General features: G+C 34.7%; 1 protein-coding gene across 1 annotated transcript; it reads left to right on the top strand.

The window, feature by feature from the left end:
* The first annotated feature begins 2,636 nt into the window (after positions 1-2,636).
* LOC131067305 (uncharacterized) lies at positions 2,637-4,152 on the top strand. The gene is made up of 2 exons (XM_058002269.2): positions 2,637-3,114; positions 3,197-4,152. The coding sequence occupies exons 1-2, from the start codon at positions 2,901-2,903 to the stop codon at positions 3,982-3,984; spliced, it is 1,002 nt and encodes a 333-aa protein (XP_057858252.1). The 5' UTR covers positions 2,637-2,900; the 3' UTR covers positions 3,985-4,152.
* The last annotated feature ends 20,440 nt before the right edge of the window (positions 4,153-24,592 follow it).

The raw sequence follows: 24,592 nt of genomic DNA, 5'->3' as shown, positions 1-24,592 counted from the left end.
AAGATAAAAAATAAAGAGGAATTACAAATGAAAATAGTAAAGAAAAAAATGTGTGGAAGTTGGAACATTTCCTAGTATCTTTTTCTACAATTTGAAGAGGTGAAAGAAGCAATACAATTTTCATTGGAATCTTATTTATGTGTTGATTGTACATTATGAGTAGTTACAAACTATAGAATAGATCTATCACTTAAGTCTTATTTTGAGCATATGTTCACAAATCACTTACTTGAGGTTTCTAATGGAGGAGCATCCTAGACCCACAAGAAACATTGCATTAACCATTTAGATATTTCCTTTTATTATTCTTTATTTTATAGTTTACTAGATGTATTTTTCAAAAAAAAAAAAAAGGAGTTGGAGTTATTCAGTACAATCATATTTTAGCACTCATGCTAGTAGAATATAATCATTTATGCAATGCCATAAATTATCATATCATCTTGTGGTTTCATCCAAAAAATTAACTGAAAACTAGACATACATGTCCACATCTTTGTTTGTTATTCCTAACCATTTGACTACGTGGTGTGCTAGATTAGTCTAATAGAAGTCTACTTGTTATTCATATCATGGTTGACCAAGAACCTTCGACACCATATATGCACTATAAAAGAGGTTTATTCATTTACAAAAAGATGATGCAGTTCAATGAAAGATTTGAGGACCAACTAGTGTCCAACAAAGCTTAAAGAAGAGAGATCAATTTGAGGAAGAAAATAAATGTGTCCATAATCATTTGAAGCACTTAAATTATATCGTAATCAAATATTAATGTCTAGAATATTGTAATCTTGTTGTGATAAAAACTAATAATATAATTTTGTTTGTTCAACATATACATATTAAATGCAATTAATTGTCACAAGATTGTGTTATTTTTATCATAATTGAGCTATACATGATTTTTTGTGTATTTGTGTTGAGCTTGCATGGTTGAATGACCCTTCAATTGACTCTCCATACGTGACCACACCATTAACTATCTTTTGTGCAAATTTATGATGCATGACTACAAACCCATGAATATTCCCTTTCACATGAAAACAAAGCTTGTAATTGAGTATTGTCTTCTGACACATAATGAGATTGAGAATATGAGCCATGTCCCTTGTGTGTATGTAACTGATTTCTTGGCATATGTTATGGTCTACATTAGACCAAATCAATGTGGGCCTTAAGTAGGTATTTGTCCAATCTAAAAAAGGAGCATTAAATTGTAGTGAAGATATTATTTAAATATCTTCATCAAACTTCAATATATCTATTTTCTACCAAGGAGGACTTTATTTAAGATAGTGGATATATAACAATTCATAGATTTTAATTAAGTAAAAGACCTAAATAACAAGAGCTCTAGAAATATAATTACTTTTTAACCAATTTTATTGTGTATTTAATTAGATAATACGGGATAAATTTTGGTTCTTATTTAGAAAATAAATTATAAATTTATAAGCGTCATCCAATCTATAATATATAAATAGCTAATTGAAGACTAATCTCAACCATTAAAAACTGAGATATCCTACTAGATGATAGAATTCAATATTTTATCAACTTAACATACAAAATAAAAGAAATTAAATATAAAATAATATATTTATGATTAATGCATTTTTCTCCCTTACAAAGAATTTAAAAAAGAATTAAGACACTTGTTTTTTCGGAGAGTTTATATCAAACTCACAAGATTGTTTAGTTATCCAAGATAAGAGGTCGGTAGATTGTACCTTGTGCTCTTTGACTTAGAGTGAGGGACTACCAAAATGGCTCAAGATACAATCTTATTCTTATCCTTTCTAAACTCCAAGACAAGAGGTCGGTAGATTGTACCTTGTGCTCTTTGACTTAGAATGGGAGACTACCAAAATGACTTAAGATACAATCTTATTCTTATCTTTTCTAAACTCATTTAGAAATATTCAATTTCAACAATAATTCATTGACATTGACATTATTATCATTATACCCAGATCAATTTTTATTTTAAACTTCAGTAACCTTGGATGTTGATGTAAGTTTTTTGAAAATGAAGAAATATTAAAGAACAGCAAATAAAAAATTGGCTGAAGAGTAAGTGAATGGTATTTTCATACCTATATCCGAAATCTACACATGTAGTGCAAATCCACTGCAAAGCTCTAGGATTTCTGGGCCCGTAGCGAAGTTGAAGGTGAGTCACACAATCACCTTATCCTTCTCCTCTACTATGTTCATTCGGCCGCCACGTACCAGACTCGAACAATCGACCTTTCGGCTTATCACAGTGTCTGAAAACGAAATGCTGACAAATGTTCTCACCAAGTTGCGTCAACTCTTCCATTCAACAAGCCGTATATGATTATAGAATTCCGGTTATGCACGAAAAAAGATTCGGAAGAAACCAAGGAAACTTAGATGAAAAGAAGTTGAATGTCATGGAAGGAGGCGCTGGGAGGACCCACCCGCGATAATGGGATTTTTGTTCCCATACGAAGTCCGCCATTTATGGCAGGTCCCGCAAAATGTTCCGTGGGACCGACTGGATTCCAGAGACGTGCGAAGAATGGAGAAGAGGATTTGTTTGCCGCGAAATACCTAAAGTTGAGACGCTCCCCGGCCTTTCCTCCATACACGTCTTCTCCGCGTATGGACGAACTCCATGGCGGTGTGTCGTTTGTGCAGAGTAAAAAATTCAGGTGTTTACTGACAAGTTTGTTACGATCTTTGTCGCGCTTTTAAAAGAAAATTTCTTCGTTTGTTTTTTTTCACCGGTAGGCACGTAGCCTTATCCTTTTGTACAGGCTTCAATGGCCGTTAAATAGGGCAGGTACCTTATCGCTTTGTTTACCTCTAAGCCGAGCCGCCTCTTCTTTCCTTCTCTACTCCTTTTGAGATTTTGTGCAAATTTTTAAAGTATGGCAATGGAAATCGATGAATCTGTGGTAGAGGAGTTGGATGAGCAGTCTTTTTCTTCTTCTCCTAAGTCGAGCGACAGCTCCAGTTCGAATCGCGTTAAGTTTCTGTATAGCTATGGAGGACGCATTCTTCCTCGGCCTGCCGATGGAAAGCTCCGTTACGTCGGAGGGCAGACCAGAGTATTTGCTGCCGATCGTAACATTACCTTTGCAGGTTCGGATGAGTGAAATTTGCAACAAACTAGGGTTTGAACCGGTTTCTGTGATGTTGTTTATTGATCTGTTTTGTGTTGCAGAGCTTGTTACGAAAATGACTGAGATCCTTGGTTCGAGCGTCGCGCTGAAGTTCCAGCTGCCGACCGAGGATCTGGATGCCTTGGTTTCGATCAAATCCGATGAGGATTTGAAAAACTTGTTGGAGGAATATGAGAGGCTGGAGGTGAAAGTGCGAGCGTTTCTTTTCCCTTTAAACCCTAATGCGGCCGTTCGTGGAACGGCCACTCATATGGATCAGAGCTCCGAGGAGAGGACCGGAACAAAGGCCATTCCTATGGCTCGTGTGTCTCAGGAGGCGCCTGGATCCGCTCGATTTTGTGCTCTGACAAAAACTCACATTTCACAAGTTCGTGATCATCGGTTCGAATCCCATTGCCGTCAGGTCAGCGCACGTGGACTCTACCACAGCCAGCAAGGCGTGCACGAAACAGCTATAATGGCCGGACGACCGCCACGTCTGCCATACAACAGTCCAGTCAGGTATGCACTGCGCTGCCCTGCTCAAATATATGATCCGGCCGCCATGCCACCTCAGCACAACTCTGCTGCAACGGTCGCGCCAATGGCGTACGTGGACGACAGTCAGTTCTTACGTGTCGACCACCTGGTTTACAGTGGTTTTAATTGTCATTATACTTCCCCTGCTCCTCATTTTCATTCGGCTCAGGTTCCAGTCCCGGGAAAGGCAAAAATAGCTCCACCACAATATAAGGAAACCATAGCTTATAAGAACATTTTGCATAATCCTTACCAGGGAGACGGCTTAGAGGGTTTTCGTGCTCACCATCAGTTGCTCGTACAGCATTAGCAGGATCTACTCTGTTTTCAGAGGCTTTTGCCAGTTATTTATCATATAGATGTCTATATATATATAATTTAGAGAGCTGTAAATCTTTCAACATATCAAAACTACTCTATTCAACTGTACACAAACGAAGAGAAAATTATGATTTATACACTTCCAGATTCTTATATATTTCTAAAATCCAGGGCCCTGCGACCATTTTCTACTGTATTTTTGCCTTTTAATATTCCAATTCCACAGGGTTTAACTAAATTCTTACGGATTTTCTGTACTTTCTGATAACGCTTTCCGTCTCAGATGTTTTTAAATAAATTTCAGAAATAAATTTTCCGGCCTTTAACTCTTTATCCTGCAAACATGTCCTGTGTCTAACGATTTATCATGCAAAGTTTCATGAAATATCTATTTTCAAAGATTATTAAAAGCAGGGAAAATGTAATTCTCATGTTTTGAATCCTTCAATTTTACAACATCGAGAGTTATTTGTTGACGATATGATTGTGGAAGATCAGGTATGCATTTATGTATTATTCACAGTTCGTAATACGGATCTTGTAATTGTTTGTACTAATTTCCTTTTTTCTTTGAGTTCGAAAATGTTTCCGTTGGATGCAGATCTGCTCGTAAGTTCGATTTCCATGGAAAGCTTTTGTTGCTTGTGCACTCAGTAAGAAATCTACAGTTGTTGGAAAGCGCTTTAAACCAGAAACAGAAGCTTTAATAATGGGTTTTCCCTCCGCGGGGTTTGAACCTGAGAACTATTTAAATACCTAATAACCTTCACAAAGGAACTTAATACTGACATTTTACATTTTATATTTAGGGTGGTGTTTACACTGAAAGTGTGAGTAGTCTATGGCAGGACTATATAAAAATAGTCTTCATATTGACTACCACATGCTCACACTAAAGTGGTCATATAAGAGATGATGTGTTACTTTTTTAACATAGTACAAAACAATTTTAGAAAATGAGGGGGTAATTTTGATCATGGTAAGGTCATATTAAATTATTTTTATTCTATTATATTTTTTAAGTATAAATTATAATATATAGCATTTTTTAATTTGAATTTAATAAAATATATAAAAAAATAGAATTTATCTATAGGTCAAGATGTATTCTCTTTAAAAAAAAAGAAGAAAAGGGTGAGAAAAAATCGTTAGATTAGTATTGAAGATTATACATTTAATGGTAGAATATATTTATGTGAAAATTTATATCAAAATGCCATGACAAAATCAAATAAGGAACATAACCTACATAATTTATCTACATCATTCTATTTGTGGATATATTTTTTTTAAAATATAATTTTCTTTATTATTATATAAACACAATTAAAATAATATGATATCAAATTAAAAATTTGTAATTAAATTTAAGATTAATTTTATTATTATAATTATAATTATATAATTATATAGATTTTTTAATTAAATTAATATTATATTTTAAGAAAATCTATATTTTGACTATAATATTTATATATTTTAATTATTAATACTAGTATATTGAGGTGAGAGATATAGTTAGCATTACATAAATATAATTTAAATAATATAATTTTAAAATAACAATAATTAATAATAAATCATTATTATATTATGATATTAGAATTATTAATAAATTATTATTATGTTCAAATATATTTTTGTTATCATATTATTACTTTTATTTTATATTTGTTCTTATCCTTATCTTGAAAAAAAGGTGGATTTTATGTAAATTCTCATAATTAATATTATTATTTTTAATATATTATTATACTACTATTTTATTATATTATATACTTAAAATAATTTATAAATATTTTTCTATATTTTTCTATATATTTATATTGATTATGTAATACAAATAATATAAAATTAAAAAATAATAATATATTTTTTGTTCTTCATGTATTTAAGTGTCACAAAAGCATCAAATTAAATATGTTTAAGATAAAAGGGTTAAGGAAAATGAATTGTGTACTTTTTAGTTAATTTAATAAAATGTATATATAAGTAATTATTTTGGATTAATAAATAATATAAAATAAACATTGGTACAAAAAGGAAATTAAAAAAAGTAACAATGATTTCCAATTGCATCAAGACAAGGCCTCAAGGCCTAACGAAATGCCAACAAAACTCTACCATTTGTGTTGGGATTGTTGGCAATCGACTCCCATTCAGCGACTTTCAGAAGTTTCCCATTGGTCTAGGGTTGTCATTGATGGAAACTCTTCTTGGTGATTCAATCTGGCAATCGTGATTCATCTTATCTGAAAGCAGGAGTTATGACTTCCAATGATTGCAATGATTTTGGTGGTTGATCTCGTGTTTTTGGTGAATGTGAAGATCCTTAGGAAGCATGTGATCATACTCTTTTGGTCTAGTGCTATGTTTTGTTCGAGATCGAAGCCGACTGTTACACTTCTTGAAGCTGACTTGAAGGAGACTATTTTTTATGTTAAGACTAGATATATAAGATCGAATTGGTGATTGGTTTTCGGTGTACTAATACTATTGTGGTATTCCATTTGGTTCGATTGAGTGTAGTTTCACGAGCGCATTTGGTTTATAGATAATTCAGTAGCTGACTGAGACAGAAATAGAGTATTTGCATAGGGAGTACAATCAGAGATCTTGTGCTTAACTGGAATTCATTCATGCATTATCAGATGCTATTTCAGAATTCATTTCATTGTATTTTCTCATTGTAATCAAATTGTAAGTCAATGAGACTTCCCTGAAGGTTGTAGCCTTTTGGGTCATTGTAATTGAGCAGTGAGCCTAAATGCAAGTGCATTCACCATCTATGTAATATTTATATACTCTTAGCCATAGTATATGAATATTGTGGGTTCCAGCCCCACCGTATTTTTTCCCTTTCTGGGTTTCCATGAAAATTTTTTGGTGTTGTGGATTTGTGGTTTATGTTATTTTTTGTTATGCATTGCTAACTGGTGGATAAAGAATAAGTTTGTGGATTTGATTTCCGATAGATTACTAATTCACCCTCCCCCCCCCCCCCACCTTCTCAGTGATCTATGATTCTAACAATTGGTACCAGAGCCTAATTCCTCTAAGGAAGCTTAACCACTTGAGGAAGATATGAGAGATTGATTCTATGGATTCTGATTTTCAGAGACAACTCAATGTGGCACTTGAGGACCTTGATGCAGCTAGAAATGAGATTTGTACCCTGAAGAAGAACCTGAATGATTCTGATGAATTCAAGCAAGTGTCTCTAGAGAGAAGAGGAAGGAATTGATGGACAAGTTGAAGGAGAAAGAAGATCAGATCATGGAATATCAGGACAAAGCTGATGAAGTTAACAAGCTTGAGAGAGAAAATGTTGATTTGAAGAATGAGATACATTCCATTGTGATGAGGCTGACCAAGGAAATTGAGGACCAGAACAAGAGTGAAGAGAATTTGGCACAATCATTGATGGATTGATGAGATGTTGAAAAGTCTAAGACATGGAAAGGACATGTGAGGTTTAGGATTTGAGAAAGGTGAATGCTCCGGATGTAGACAAGGAAATGCAAAACCTGATCAAAAGAAGAGAAAGAATCCTCTAGTAAGACAACCTAATGCTCATAAATTCAATGGTAGATATTTTACTTGCAATAAGTTATGTCATATGGAAAGTCAATGCAAAAGTAGGATGAATAATGGAATGATGAAAAATAAGAATAATGTTCCTACTTTTACAAGTCAGTGTTTCGTATGCAATAACTTTGGACACAAGTCAAATATGTGTAGAGCAGTAATGAATAAATTTAAAAACAAAAGATGTTATGCTTTTGGAATGTTTGGACATATCTCTAATCAGTGCAGGACAAGACCAAATCAAATTGAAATGAACTTCAGGCCTATGCAGATTAATATTGTTTGTAGAGCATGCAACAAAACCGGTCACATTGCAAAGTACTACAGAAGAAAAAATAGTGCTCTGGTAGACAAGAACAAATCAGATGAAAAGAGAAAGGCAAAAGTAGATGAGATTAGAGATTAGCATAAGAAGATGTGGGTAAAGAAGGATGAATCTAAGGTAGATGGTGGATCTGTACCTGAATCCGGTGCAGAACTTTCATCCGGTAACTAGGGCTTTTGGCCTTAGGGGGAGGCAAATCAATGCAAATCTTGTAGTACCCCTTGATGAGATTTGTAGTCGATGGATTACACATGGTAGGAATTGAATTTCAGTTGACATACAGAATTCAGATAGCTAATTTTGGCATCTGGTAGTTAAATAGGGCATTCAGTTAAATATCTGAGGCACATTTATTTGAAAGTGAAATTAGGGTTTGCAAAGTTAAAAGGGAAAATACGAGAGTTATTATTCACTTTGTGAATAGTATTCTTGAGTTGCATAACAAGGCAATCAAGGCTTCTAGGCGATTAGTGAGCTAAAAGAAATCCGGCAAGTGATCTAGGACATTTGACAATTAGTTGAGGTATTTTTTGAAGAGAATTTCCGAGTTTGGTTTTTTGAAAATTTGAAATGGCATCCTCATCTTCCATTTCTACTCCACTGGTTGTTGAGGTCAAGGATAGACAATGTCCCATGTTTAAGAAGCACCCTTACAAATTGATGGAGGTTGACCCGGTTGGAGCATTCTCTTCCATTCCGCATGGAGTTTTTCATATAGATGATGTACGGGCCTATATTCACTATGAGATCGAAGAAACTGACAATGAAGACATTTAGGATCTTTATACCAACAACATCATGGATGAAATCGATAACCCTAAGCCAAAATTTGTGTAGTTGTAGAGAAGGGTTTCACTTGGTTTGTGAACTTTCCATCATTTGATGAAAATGAATGGGTGAGGTATGCATTGAGCATAATTCATACATAATTTATATGGCTAGACCAACCCTATAAAATCACTTTAGAAGAAATTAGGGCGATAACTTGTTTGAATCAAACCGGTGACAAGCTAGGGTTACGTAAAGTCACAAACCCTATCGTCAACAAGCTAACCAGTGCAGAGTTTGATGGATGCTCAATGAAGATCAACACAATCAAGGAAGATGATGTTAAGTTTACTACAATGGTAATTTGTTACAAGGTGTATCAATCTAATCGACTAAATTCTGTATCCGACACTGCCATCCATGCGGCCTACCAGATCATTAAGGAAGATGCTCATTATGATCTTTATGGTGTTCTGTTGGTAGAATTGAAAATAAATTTGAAGAAAATTAATTAAGATAAAAAGCATGTCTTCAAATTTGGTTCCTTGGTTATCTGTCTGGCACTTTACTTCATGAATTAGATCCCCAAAACTGGTAGAGTGCAGTGGGCCTTTGACAGACTAGTGGCCCAATAGATAAAGTAGGGTCTTGATAGACTTGGCAACAGAGATAGTCAAAATGCTGCATTATGGGCATTCTTCAAGACCTTTCAGAACAAGATGAAACAGAGGGTCAGAATCCCCAAGGAAATTGTGAAGAAATATGAGGGGACAATCTATTTTATGGTAAATAAAGATGAATGTCTCATGGAAGCAATTTAGCCCCAGATGGTGTGGATAATGCCTATGGGCTATGAGGTTGATCTAGGGACTCTGGATGCTTACTCACAACACCTGCTTAACGCTCTGGTGGATAATAAAGAAGAAAGGGTCAGAACTTGCAAGGAAAAAACAATGGAACTGCGCACCAAGTTCACTGAACTAGCTAAGAAAAGAAAACTTGCAAAGACAGTGGAGGAAATCCTTATTGAGGAAGGTCACCCTCGATAAAAGGTCAGGGCTACAAGAGCTGCAGTTGAAAAGGCAAAGAAACAAAATATTGCACCTGTTCAAGTCAAAGTGAAGGTGATAGGGTCTTCTCCTGCTCCGATGAAGACACCTCTTACTGAATCAGAACCCTCTAGTTCATTTGTAAAGGGGAAAGGTGTTCTGAGGAAGAAGCAAAAACCCCAAAAGGAGTATGTGGTAGCTTCTCCAGTGGCATCTGAAATGGAGTCAGATGCAAACATTCCCAAGACACCAAAGAAAAGAGAGTTTGCAAGAGTGATCCGAAAACCTCAATCCAGTGCTAAGAAGAAAGGGCTGAAGGAGAAGAAGGCAAAGTCTAATCCTGTACTGGCAAGAAAGCCTAAGTGAGGAAAGAAGATAAAATCTGATCTGGATGAGGCAATTGAATCCAATTAATGAAGACCACCCAAATAGAGTATCACAGTATTCCTCCTTTGTCTACTCAAGAATTAATAGATGAAATTATGAAAGATGAAAATTTGAAGAACATTTCTGTATATTATGAAAAATATGGATGATAAGGATAAGAGGTAGATTGAGGAAGCTGTAGTTTTGTAATCGATGTATTTAGTAAAGCATTGATTGAATTAGAAATATATATTCCAAAAGATTTGTACAGTTTAATTGATGCTAGGAGAAAATATGCTAGTCAAATGGATCGATAAATAAAGGAGAGTGAACTGGTCAATCAGTGCACCAGTATCACTGTTGAGGAAATTGATAGATTAATTTTGTTAGCAAATAAAAAGAAATTTAGGAGAAGGCACATAGTCAACAACCTGATGGTTGGTAGAGTAGGGGAAATAAGGAGCGAAACCAGTGCAATTTGGAAGAAGTTTCTCCATAAGAACTGGCTAGCAGAAACTGTTTCACAAGATGAAGCCACTCAGTCAAAGAATCCTTTGATAAATGATGTAAATAAGGACACTCAGGATGTTGCAGAGCAATAAATTTTGGATTATGTTGAGGTTGAGCCTGTTAAGGAGAATGATAAATCAACCCAGGCAGAGTTTGGTGCACCAAGTGGTGACATCGGTGCATAGGAGGCACCCAAAGAAGACAAAATCAGATAGGTTGAGGCTGAGAAAAAGGTACAAGAAAAATAGGAGGAACCAGATAAAGGGAAGGGTAAGGTAACGGAAAGTCCGATCCTTATGGAAACTGACACATCAAAAATACAAATCCAAGGGAGCTTTTTGTTGGTAATTTGGAGGAATTGATTATGTGTTGCATTGATGTTTTGTCATTGATGGCAACACCGACTGTTTTGGTTGTTTACCGATTTCTGGTTGGTTCCGGTAGAGTGGTTGGATTATGATATTGATCCGGTATGCTCCGGTATGCTTTGGTTTGTGGAATTGATTTGGATCTATCATTCATGTTATTCAGATGCGTATCATGATCAGTTGGTTTGGGATTTGATGACTCAGATGCTATCATTCATTCTAGTAAGCCTTTTGGTCACCAATAAGGGTTTTACCGACAGAGCTTTGTTGGAGATCTTTTGATGCACATGATAAGTGGTGTTGGTTGGGCTTCTAGATGGCTTCCAGGATGCTATTGGCTATCTTGTTCATGTTCTTATTGATCGGTGGTGTTGGATTTGGTTTATGGTGACCTATTTTGGGTCCGTTGCTATCTAGGTTATGGACTGATTTACGTAACGTGTTGGAGGATGTTCCTGATGCGTTATCGGTGGGATTTAATGATTGGTTCATATTATTTTTGGTCTAGGCCAACTTGGTTGATCATTGGATTGCGGGTTTATGTTATGAATTTATTGTATTATCTTTTAGGTGGCTGGTCTAATTGTTTAGATCCTGGGTTGGTATAAATATGATGTAAGATCTCTTTGTAGATCATGGTAATGATAATGGTAATGGGCATATAGGATTATCTGTGTGCGAATAATATTGTAATCATATGCAAAAGGTTTGGTTGATCATAGGTGATCAAATTGGGTTTGTGTAAGAGGTTTAAGACCTTCGATATTGAGCTTAACCGAAACTGTACTCAGGCATAGGAGATGTTATCTTTGAAGTTCATTCTTCTTTCCGGATTATAGTCTGGATTTATTTTGTAGTCAGTGAGGCTCCTTTTGTGATGATAAGTGCGCTCTAGGTTGTTGGCCTTCCTGCATATGCAGGCCCCTCATATTGTAATCACATACTTATTGTAGAAGTATTATCTGACTATGGGTAGGCTTCCCATCGTGGTTTTTCCCTTTACCAGGTTTTCCACGTACAAATATTGGTGTCATGTGTCCTAGATGGATGGTAACTATTTTGTGATTTATGTGTATGTTTAATTACTATATCATTTATTCTGGTATTTAGCTTATGCATTCTAGTATTGAGTTTATGTGTTTCGGTAATAAGGTATTGAATGCTTAAAGTTCTGTAATTTGGTGACAACTGATTCACCCTCGGCCCCCCTCTCAGTTGTCCTCTGGTTATCTGAGTTGTCTAACACTTTCCACAATTTAATATCAGTTTTGACAGACCATTCAATCACATGTCTCTGGTAGAAAGGATGATCATTGATGCTTCTCTCCAAGCACAAGCTAGTTAGGAGTTAGCGCAATCATAATCTGAAGAGAATAGACTCATTGAGAAAATGGTTTCAGTTTTGGAACAGGTGGTACCAAAACTACAACTTGATGCTAATACCAGTTCATCCAGTAAGCTTGAGAATTCGATATATCATTTATCCACTCGGTTTGATTCTTTGACCAAGGCATCAGCTAGGTAGGCAATGGAGAAATTTAAAGATGTCAAAGTTCAAACATTTTGCAAATGATCAACAATGATAAGGCCCAGCTTGAAAAGGAATTAAAACTAATTGATGAGGCCTTAAAGAAAGGCGGTAAAATTTATAAGTCTTGTCTAGTTTTGACAAATTTTACTACTAAAATAGACAAGCAAATAGATAATTGCAGAGGACAGTTAGCTCAGATTTCTCAGGCTTATGATCCTACGACTAACTTTACCGACAATATTGAAGGCCAAATTTTGATTATTATGGAGCAAATTAGGAATTTTGAAAAGAAGGAGAGAATGGTTAGGCAAACAGATGTACTCCAGAACCTAATTGGTCCACAGTTAGACACCTTAGTGTATCATAAGATGGACTGCATTCAAAACATGTCCCAGGAGACTCCAACTAAGATTGCAGCTATATAATTTCATGCTTATGTTTTGAATGGCTTTGTTTCAATTTTGGAGAAATTGCGGGCAGGTTAGAACACCTATCTTGGGTTCCTTAAGATTGCATATGTAGATATACTCAAACATGTATATATTTGATCATCCAGTGTATGTATATATGTATAGAATATTTTTTTGCACACCCTATCTTTGGCATTGTTGTCAAAGGGGGAGAGATGAGGTAAAAAATGTACAGACTGATTGTGTATGGAGTGTACACTTTGGTGATACATATTTTTGGGTTATTGATCTAAGGGGGAGCCTTCAAATTATTTCATTCTTTATCTGGTGTACAGGTTTCACAGGTTTCCACACTTAGTCATTTTTCATAGGTGTTGCTATCAATGCCAAAGGAGGAGATTGTTGGCAATTGACAGTCATCCGGTGACTTCCGATAGTTTTTTATTGGTCTAGGGTTGTCATTGATGGAAACTCTTCTTGGTGATTTGATTCGGCGATTGTGATTCATCTTATCCGGAAGCAGGAGTTAATCGGTAGGCAGTTAACCAGTAAAATAGGGCTATCTCGGTAATGTTTTGGTCCAGAATAACTTCCGATGATTGCGATGATTTTGGTGGTTGATCTCATATTTTTTGTAAATGTGAATATCCTTAGGAATCGTGTGGTCATACTCTTTTGGTCTAGTGCTATGTTTTGTTTGAGATTGAAGCCGACTTGGAGCTACACGTTACAGTTCTTGAAGCCGATTTGAAGGAGACTATTTTTATGTTAAGACTAGATATATAAGATCGAATTGGCGATTGGTTTTCAGTGTAATACTATTGTGTTGATCCATTTTGGTGCGATTGAGCGCAGTTTCACGTGCACATTTTGTTACAGATAATCTGATAGCTGACTGAGACAGAAACAAAGTATTTATAGAGGGAGTACAGTCAGATATCTTGTGCTTAATGGGAACTCATTCATGCATTATCATATGCTATTTCAGAGTTCATTTTATTGTATTTTCTCATTATAATCAAATTGTATGTTGGTGAGACTTCCCTGAAGGTTGTAACCTTCTGGGTCATTATAATTGAGTAGTGAGCTATAGGTAGTGAGCCTAAATGCAAGTGCATTCCCCATCTATGTAATATTTATGTACTCCTAGTCATAGTATATGAATATTGTGGATTCCACCCCATTGTGGTTTTTCCCTTTTTGGATTTCCATGTAAAAATTCTCGTGTTGTGGATCTGTGGTTTATGTTCTTTTCTGTTATGCATTGCTAACCGGTGGATAAAGAATAAGTTTGTGGATTTGATTTCTGGTAGATCACTAATTCACCCCCCCTCTCAGTGATCTCTGATTCTAATAGGGATTTCATTGGTAGGGATGTGTTATGTTTGGTAGAGAACTTCAGGAAAGATAGAAGATTTACATGGGATATGAACAACACCGTGGTTGTGTTGATCTTGAAGGAGATGTGAAAAACAATGACAAACTACAAACCAAATTCCTTGTGCAACTTAATCTACAAAATTATTTTGAAGGTCTTGGAAAACAGATTGAAAAAATTGTTGCATAAGCTCATCTCAGAAGAGAAAAATGGTTTCACTCCCGGTAGGGATATAGTGGATAGTATCATTTTAGCCTCTAAAACCATTCATTCTATCAAATATAAGCATATGAAAGGTATGACAATTAAGTTGGATGTTAGTAAGGCATATGATAGAGTTTCATGGGATTTTTTGTTGTTGGTATTAGTAGATTTGGTTTCTCTAATTTCTAGATTGACATCATCTGAGCTTGTGTTGTATCTTCAAGATTCTCTATTGCAGTGAATGACTCTTTGTTTGGTTTTTTTGAGGTGGTTGATGGTGTCCGACAGGGAGACCCTTTTTCCCCTTTTCTTTTTGTTATCATGGTAGAAGGAATAAGTTGGCATATCAAGGCTAAAAGAGAAGCCAGAATATGGAAAGCATCATAATTAATGAAGAAGTAGAGCCAATTACACATTCCTAGTTTGTTGATGACACTAATTTTTGGGGAGGCATCAATAACTGAGGAAAAATTAATAAATACCACTTTGGAGGCTTATTCTACTGCTTTGAACGGGACAGAGAATGAATAAAGAAAAGTCAAAGATTTTTTCTTCAATATCAATAGTAAACTGCAAAGAAGAATCATGTTGGTCTTGGGATTCCAAATTTTGATTCTCCCCTCAAAATATTTAGGGGCCCCGCTACTTGTGGGACCAAATAAAAACCGTAATTGGAAGGATATTGTCGACAAATGTGAGGTTAAAGAAACCTCATGGAAGAATAAGTGGTTATCACAAGCAGGAAGAATTATCATGATAAAAGTGGTTTTCTCTGTCATTCCTATTTATGTGATGTCAGGTTTCAAATTGACTCATAATGTTTCTTCTAGGATTGAGATCCTATTGAAGAGATTCTTGTGGTCGGGTTCCAAGGAGGAGAGAAAACTTTCACTTGTGAAATGGGATGTGACTTGTTTATCCAAGGCCAATGGTGGGGCCAGATTGAGAAGATTGGACCTTCAAAACTTGGTCTTAGGGGCCAAATTATCGTGGCAATTGTTCAAATGTCCCAACAAACTTTGGTGCAAGGTAATGCACCATAAGTATTTGGATGATAATGAACCAGAAAGGATTTTTACATTATAAAACCCAAGGGGCCTCTCTTCTATCTAGAAATTCATTCAGGAAAACAAAGATATAATGACCAATCAAATTATGTGGAAGATTGGCAGTGGAAAAAAAGCTAAATTCTGGTGTGATTCATGGAATGGGGAAAATATACTTGCTTCGTTCATGTAGAAAATAGATGGGTTGGTCGAGGTTGAAATGATGTTGGGCTCATATCTCATAGACTTTGGTTTGCAAGGACATCACTAGGTCTTTGTATGATTGGATCCTAGACGAGCATTTTCTTACTCAAGATATGAATGCAAGTACATTGAAATTGGAGTTGTCAAAAAGGAGTATTTCTTTATCATAGGAAGATGACAAAATTGTTTGATGCACTACTTCCTCAAGAATTTATAGTGTCAAATTAGGTTATTCAAGTTATTTAGGAGAAATCTAGACAATAGTCAATGGCCAATGATCATGTGTTGGCATAAAGTTGTTGCTCATTGAGCAGGGGCCTTCTTGTGGGTTGAATTGCATGAGAGAATATTAACTAGAGAAAGGTTGAAAGTCTTTGGCATCATAGGCTTGAGTATTTGTCCTATGTGTAGGGAGGATAAAGAGAATTTGAATCATTTGCTTTTGGGATGCCCCTTTGCAGTTGCATTTTGGGACTGGTTTATGCAGTTGATTTGTTGGCAAACAACCAAACAAGAGGGTCTCTTTAATTTTTTATCTAGTTGGCCAATGTTTGGAAAAAATTCTTTGAGGAGATATTTGGTTGGTAGGCTCATCTATGGTGGTGTGGAAGATATGGAAGGAGAGGAATGGAAGAATTTTTACTAAAACGAGCAACCCTCTACAACAGATTATCAATGATATTAAATAGGGTATTTATGATTTTGGGATGGCTAAGATTCATTCTAAGAGGATTTTGGTCTTTTCCAAATGGGATGAACATATGCAATCTATTTGGGGATCACTCAAGGCTCCTGAAAGGATTGGCCCCAAAAAAATTGATAAGAGAGAAGAGGCTCGATGGTTTCCATTAGATGTAGGGTGGGTTAAACTTAATTTTGACGAGGCTACCAGAGGCAACCAAGGAGAAGCAAGGGTTCATTGCATTATTCTGGATAGCTCAAGAAAATGTTTGTGGGGCTTGTATGGATTCATTGGTGATGCCTCCTATAACATAGTTGAGATGAAAGGTTTTCTAAGAGGAGTTAGATTATGTATTTCAAAAGGCTTTTGAAAATTCAATATAGAGGGTGATTCACATATTTGCACCAATGCTATTTCCAAGGGGAAAATTTCTAGTTGGAAATTGAGGCAATGGATCCTAAAACTTGAATTTTGGTTGAAGAAATTAGTAGAATATATCATTTCTCATGTATTCAAGGAAGCCAACAAGATGGCGGATTGTGTGGCTAATAAGGGAATAGACAATCAGATGGAAGAGGTCATTATTGATTCAGAAGGTGTGTGGACTCAACTGGAGGATATGATTAGTACAGATACAATAAGAGTACGAATGTTGGGCAGAGAGGGGATTAGATAAAGATGTAGGATCTGGAGCAATATTTGGGTAACGAGAGGCTTTTTTAGCTCATGAGGTGTTCATGATTCTAAATGAGATCATCTCGGGTAACATGGCACGTAGTCAGGACGAGATAAAGGAGATTCAGGCCATCATGGGTGCAGTCTTTTGTGCATTCTTCTCAAAGATGGAGAGGGAAAGTGAGACCGTAATGGTACTTCTCCGAGGATGATGGCTAGGTGTGCCATTCTCAGGTGTAGGAACAAGATTCAAAATCTTCTTTCGAGATTTGAAAATCATAAAGCATATCCCAAGGGATAGAGGCAAGGCTTTTTTGGGCTATGTAGTGTACACAATTTTTTTTTACTTGATCTGGGTAGATCTTTCAAGTTTTAATGATGTTTGATTACTATTTCAATTCCATCGAATAGCTTTAAATTGGGGTATGGAGGCTTTGGGAATTCAGGTATGTGTCTTTTCTTGGTGTTTGGTGGTCTTGGGTTGTCTGGTTATCTTCAATAAATTATGGCCTTCAACGCTTTCAGGTGTCTCTGTAACCCTAAATTGAGGGAAGAATAGTGTCAAAGGATCTTTTTAATTGGGGACGATCATATGATGAAAGCCATGGATTTGATTCTAGACACCAGCCCGAGTGGTGATCACAAACATGATGGGGCTATCTTCAGAGATTTTACCATTCCTATATTGCAAACCACAGGCTCGCATCAGGTGGGATCCGGCCTAGAATTTGACAGGTTATATGGCCAATTTTGTACTTTTAGATCGTATATTACAACTAATAAAATTAGTAGATCGTATGTATCCACATGCTATTTTGTCCAAAAACTGTATATATGACACTTAAAGTTATTAATAAGCCGTAAAAAATTATAATACGTAATATATATTGATATATATTATTTTACAACGTTTATTATAAATATATGAATTTATTTAGAATATTTTAAAATGGTAGGATTAAGATATAATTGTTTCTAATTTTATATTATTTTTATATGAATTTTTAGTATATTTTTTCTTATATAAATTTAAAAACTTTGTCAATTTGTTTTTTAATATTTTTTATAAGACTGTCTTAAATATCAATATAGAAACTTCTAACAATTGAAATGATAAGATATAATCATTTCTAATTTTTTTAAATATTGTAATAAAAAAATCTAAAATAGTTTCTATTTTTATAATAAACAAAATTTTTGGGTGTGAATTTAGAAACTTACAAGTAAATTTAAGATTTTTTAGTGCATTACTAATTTATCATTGTTTTTTTAAATTTTACATTTTTATCCATGGATTTATTTCTTTTAATTGAATTTTACTGGAACTTCAATTGTGAAGCTTAAAGAATTTATATTAAACAATTCACAAATTTTAAAAAATTTGACAATTAACATTTTTTTAAAACGTAAAACGAAAGGCAGGGGTTTCCGTCAAATTCCAAGCTTGGGTGGGATACCAGATTGGGAATGATCTGGTTACTAAGGCATATTGACCAAAGGCGGTCGACCAAATTTTTGAGATCAAATTGGGTAATCTAAGCCAACCGTTGTCAATTTATTTCTATAGTGAGATTGAAGAAATGGGTGATTCAGAGGATCCACCCATGAATGAGCCTCAAGATGATAGAATCCCTGTAAACATCATATGGAGGGAGTTCCTAGAAGGGGAAAGAAAGAATGAGTTTGGTAAATTACACATAATGTTGTATTCCAATTCCAATAATGTAGCAAGGAATCTTATGAACTTGTGTAGGGGTATAGGTTTCTTTTGGAGGAATTTTATTTAAGGGGTTTGGACGGAGAACATGCTCTTCTATTTTGTAATTATTATTTCTATTATATTAATATAGGGCTCTACCCCCATAAATGTAGAACTTATCGAGAAAAAAAGTAAATAATATATATTTCTTAATGTTTTATATTATTTATATTAATTAAATATAAGAATTGTAATGCCCGCCAAAATATCCTAGAGAAACATTCTAAAATCTACTAACAAATTTTTTTTTTTAAAACATCCTTTACATTATTTCAACATTAACATATATCGATACAACATTATCCAATTGCAAGAACACATGTATAATCAAGTAAAACATCATAATTCTATACTACGCAAGCGGATTAAATCTTCTAACATTATCTCATATCAAAATATATTCTTACAACACATTTATTCCGTAGGGTATCTTAACGCCACTACTTAGCAACATTTTATCATAACATCCATCTATCTAGAAGATCAAAATCTCTAATCCTCTAACCATTTACTTTTCATGCATCTAAAGCATAACCAACACATATGCATATTCTTTCACTTAGTAATCTCTCAAGAAAGCAACATAGGTTACATTTAACCATTCATTCCTCATAAATTCCTAACTACTCAAGTAAAGATTTAATGCAACTATTCTATACTTTCCATCATTCATCCTAAGGCATAACATAACTCAATCCCAAAGCATGAATATAAATACAACCCAAAATCATATGACTACTTCATTTCACAATCACATTAAATACATAAGCACATTTTACATATTAATCATTCTATACATCAAGGAAGCATCAAAGTATTCTTCCTAACCTCTACATCATGTTATTTCTACATTTGCATATAGATGCATATTTCAAAGATGCATAATACCTTACATAATCAAATCATCATTATCATCTTATGAAAAGTTCAATACACATAGTATAGTTTATTAGAACATTATACAAATCATTTAACCTTTAGTGTCAATTATCACCTAGTTACTCAAGTATAGATCAATGTTATCCTTTTCATTTTACTATCATTCATTCTATAGCATAACATAATACTAATCATCACATGAATGTAATGCATCTCAAATACATATAAACTATTCCAATCACATGGTCACTTTTAAACTCATAGCAAATGTCTATTACATCATGAAATAGTCATAGATCTATACCTAATTCTAACATCAAGTCCTATTATGACTTTCTTATTCAAATACATGATAATACCATATTCAAGGATACATCATTTCTTTTACATACACATTTCATTGTGATATAATGTCTTCTTTTCACGAACATAGAAACCAACTCCAAAGTGCAATCTCATGAAGAATCCAATCCACGCACGCAACACCAAGGAGAGTATCCCAATGGAAGAAGACAATCAACCACCTGACCATGTGGAACCAATCAAGGACCCACCCCCCATGCTAGGAGATGATAAAGGTTCCAACTCACACTCAAGAGATAAGCTGACACCTATCAACCAAAGGATACAACATGACTTCACAAAACCCAAATATAAGGATACAATACCAAAGTACATCAAGTGGCTAAATCAATGCAATCATCCTCCAAAGGAAAATCAATAAAAAAAGGCATATGGACAATAGATACATGTGGGGTAGAGTGTCATCACATGCTAACCTCATGTGGTATCCAGCTCCACCTTGGAGTAACTCAAGGGAGATCGGATATATCGCTCCAACAGTCTTCCCAATCTAGGATCCTAAAAAACCCTCCCCTCGGTCCGTCCAATTGGTGCATACAATATCATATTATTTATCTTGATTAGGTATATTCCTAATACCCAACCCACTAATCAATTATTATTATGTTATCACTTGCAATTGCACCATCAACTCTTCATGTGGTTCCATAGGTTTAGACCTCCTTCCTAGAGGTCTTGTACTCACAACCTAGGTCCAACACATGTAAGAGACCACTCCCCCATCAATGAACCAAGGCCATAAGGTCAATATACAAATCAAATAAACACATTACACCATCATGAAATCCCAAGAAGATACAATAACCATATCAACAAATTGAGCAATATAGACTTATGAATCAACTCAAAGAAGGAGGCCTTCATAAATACAACATCAAGATAAGACAATCATGGATGCAAATCATAAAAGAGGTCCAAATAACATCAAATCATCAACAGTGAGGCATAGCACATCCCACTAGAGTCATATAATCATTCCCTCAACAACTAGGCATTCTCCCTCTCGCCGAAGCATCAAATCACATAGGAATCACCTCAACGGTAAGGCATGAACCCTATTATCGTAGAACATGAAACAACATAAGGTATCAAACTACATAATAATCAACTTTGAAAATGTTAATACATACTACACAAGCCTCTAGAGTATACACACAAATAAAAAATGCACTTAAACAGTCTAAAAACTGACTTCTGGAGACCCCCAAGATAGCTCAGCCCCCTTGAAATCTAGGATGGTGTTCCTAGTATGTATGCCAACATTTCTGGTATGTATGATGGTGTTTCTACTATGTAGGATGGCATTTCTGGTCTCTAGGGTGGTGTTTATGGGCATTTTGCTTGCATTTGCAAATCAGGACCTTAGCTCTCTTGGTATGTTTGTTAGTGCATATGGTATGAACAATGGCATTTATGGGATGAAGAATGGCATTCTTGGCATGCAGGGTGGTGTTCTTGGTACATACTGTAGCGTGTTTGGGTGTTTCCATAATGTTTCTGGTAAATTTGTAGAAAACAACCCAATACTGAGGCATAAGGCTTAGGAGGGGTCTCAGGAAGACTCAGGGGTGCAAAACGACCCTCATACTACAAACAGGTGGTCTGAGGCATCCAAACGACAACAAAAACAACCAAAAAATTCACTCCACACTCACTAGTAAAAGTTACAGAAGAAATCCTCTCTCCTAATGAGCATAATCAGAGGTATAAGGAGCCAAAATCACAAGAGGGAGAGAGAGAGAGAGAGAGAGAGAGAGAGAGAGAGAGTCAAGCAAGCTAGGTAGGGGCTAATTGTAGCCAAACAATTGGGAGGAAGAGTCTACACACTCATAGTGCAATCACAAAGAAATCACATAAAACACAATGAAGACATAAAGTCAAATCTGCAATTTTCCCCATTCCCAAACTTGCATAACAGATTGAAATCCATCAAGGCAAATCATTCTACAATCAACCAATCCCCAAGATCAATCAAAACTCAATTTGCAAACACGGAGAAGACAATCTTTTTTGGAAATGAAATGTAGAAGTAAGAATCACCAACCTGCAAAACACAAAACCAAAAATTGAAGAAGAAATCTAAAATTGCTAAGCTTTCACAAATATAAATCGTGATCCAATATTCAAACCAAATTCGAAAGCCTCTTGCAATGATCTATCAGATGATTAACCTGTGCACACACCAGCAAGCCAAAATAAATAGAAAAATTAAATTTTAGACTATAGTTTTTCCCACCAATAGAAAAATTCCAAAAACCATATATCTTACTTACCATTGCAAAGTTTGAAAAATACATATTATAAATATATATTTCTTACCTACTCAATCAAGCCGACCAATCAAAATAAGGGTAGGTAAAATAAGCCCAAAACTTAATTACTATAGTATAGGAATAATAATCAATTAGGAAGTACAAATATTTCCTCATAATTAGACGGTAGGTAGGAATAATATTATTTACAAATAATTACCCATATTTTAATTAGATAATTCTCATACAATCTTTATAATTAATTAGCATTATTCATAATACCACCAATAAATAAATAAAATGAAATAAAAAAGAGCACAAATAAATAATTAAACTAAAATCAATAAATAATGACCATCCCAACAATAAATCGAACAAATTAAATAATAAATGGAGCTCAATAAAATATCAATAAATTAAATTTAATTAATTAATTACTCAATTAAATTCTTGATAAAATGAATAATCCAATCATGAAATAAATCCAATAACCAAACCATGACTGAGCAAAATAAGAAGCCAAAGAGGTTTGACCTCATAACCTATAGAACAAGGTGGAAGAGACTTAACCAATACGCCACATATCTTAGTTGACTCTAAAGAAAAATCAACCAAGCATAAGACATCAGGATAAACTAACAAGGTATACATCTTAGACCAAGAGTGTGTGAGGGAAACTATGTCATCTCCGACAACTTTCCATTGGGATAAAGACACACTTAGAGTTGTGGAGCTAGGTGGAGTCGATGTCTGGTACCTACAAACCTGCATCAAAGGCCAACATGACATATACAATACATATACATCATAATAAATAGACAGGTGATAGAGAATCACGGTGACATATCTCTCTCACAATGAGTGATATTGCATCATCTCTACTCACGAAGACAGTCATGCAATATAATACCAAAACATCGCATAGAATCATTATCATGAAGTAGGATTAGTATCACCATCAATCTCATAATCCATGTAAACAATAATCATATGTAAATCCACGAGTCAAATAAATCCATCCATCTAGGAGATACCATATATCAACATCCATAAGAATCAAATGTCATATAATAAGTCTCGCATCATCAATCATAAAAGTCTCCAATTATAGAGAGTCATATTAGATAACATGAATCCACATAAAGCCCTAGTATCACAAACACCATCCAAAATAACAGAATAGTCATAAACAACCATCCAAGTGACCATCATGAGTCTAAATAAGTCCATCATTACATAAATCAAAATGCAAATGTAGGAGGGACACTACAAGAATGTAAAATAATAATAATAATAATAGGGCATGTGCACCAAGCCGGTGAACAAAAAAGTGGCCACTCACCTTTAAAAACTCAAAAACATAGGTAACATGTTTGGGTTATTTGAAAATACAAACATCTTGAATGCATTATGGCTCAAAAAATCAGAGCCTTAGTACATGTTAAACTTATTATAATTGTTTTTTAAAAGGGTGGATTGGGTCATTTTCTAATCACGTTTTTCTGATTATATTTTTTTTTTAAAAGGGGGAACTAGGTCATTTCACCCACGGCCCTAAAAAATAGCATCAAAAATTCTAAAAAATAAGAACCAAAATCTGATTGTGTTTCATCCAGTTGCAATTGAAATCACCATGCCACGACATTGAAGAGGTACATCTTCAGTTATTTGTGCATTTTAATTGTTTTATTAGTAAAATTTGACTATTTTTATATTTTTTTTGATTAATTTTCTATTTTTTTAAAATTTGATATCAGATGCTCAAAACTTGCCTAAGCAAAATTTTCCTCATGAAAACCCTAAGAAAAAAACCCAAGATAACCCTATGATGGTCAAACCTCCAACTCCTTCAAAAAAACCCCACACAACAAACCCAAGATGATTTATTAGGTTATTTACAACAAAACAAAGCCACTATTTATCAGTTAGTGTCCAGACTAAAGACTTCAAAACACCAACATCATGAATCCCTTGTTGCAAACTTGGAATTAATGTTCACAAGTGTTGATGAAGTTACCGAATAAATAACTAATTGGAAAATTATTGGGATTCATGTCGTGATTATTATGAAAATTGCTTGTAATATGATGCAGTGAAAAATAAAGAAATAAGCAAAGCATAAATATGTGCTATTTTCACTGATCCTAGAACTAATGAGTATCTTCCTCTTTATTCAAATAGGTTTACATTACATTGGTGTAATCATGAGGGCATCAAATATAATTTTGGGGATAGGTGGT

This window comes from Cryptomeria japonica, chromosome 6 (genome assembly GCF_030272615.1).
Source record: "Cryptomeria japonica chromosome 6, Sugi_1.0, whole genome shotgun sequence".
NCBI lineage: Eukaryota > Viridiplantae > Streptophyta > Pinopsida > Cupressales > Cupressaceae > Cryptomeria > Cryptomeria japonica.
This window is presented reverse-complemented; position numbering and strand designations above follow the sequence as displayed.

Bases quoted from the DNA above. Each gene is read 5' to 3' on its own strand.
- LOC131067305 (XM_058002269.2), top strand. From the start codon at position 2,901: ATGGCAATGGAAATCGATGAATCTGTGGTAGAGGAGTTGGATGAGCAG. The intron at 3,115-3,196 runs GTTCGGATGAGT...TTTGTGTTGCAG, and splicing joins TCGTAACATTACCTTTGCAG to AGCTTGTTACGAAAATGACT.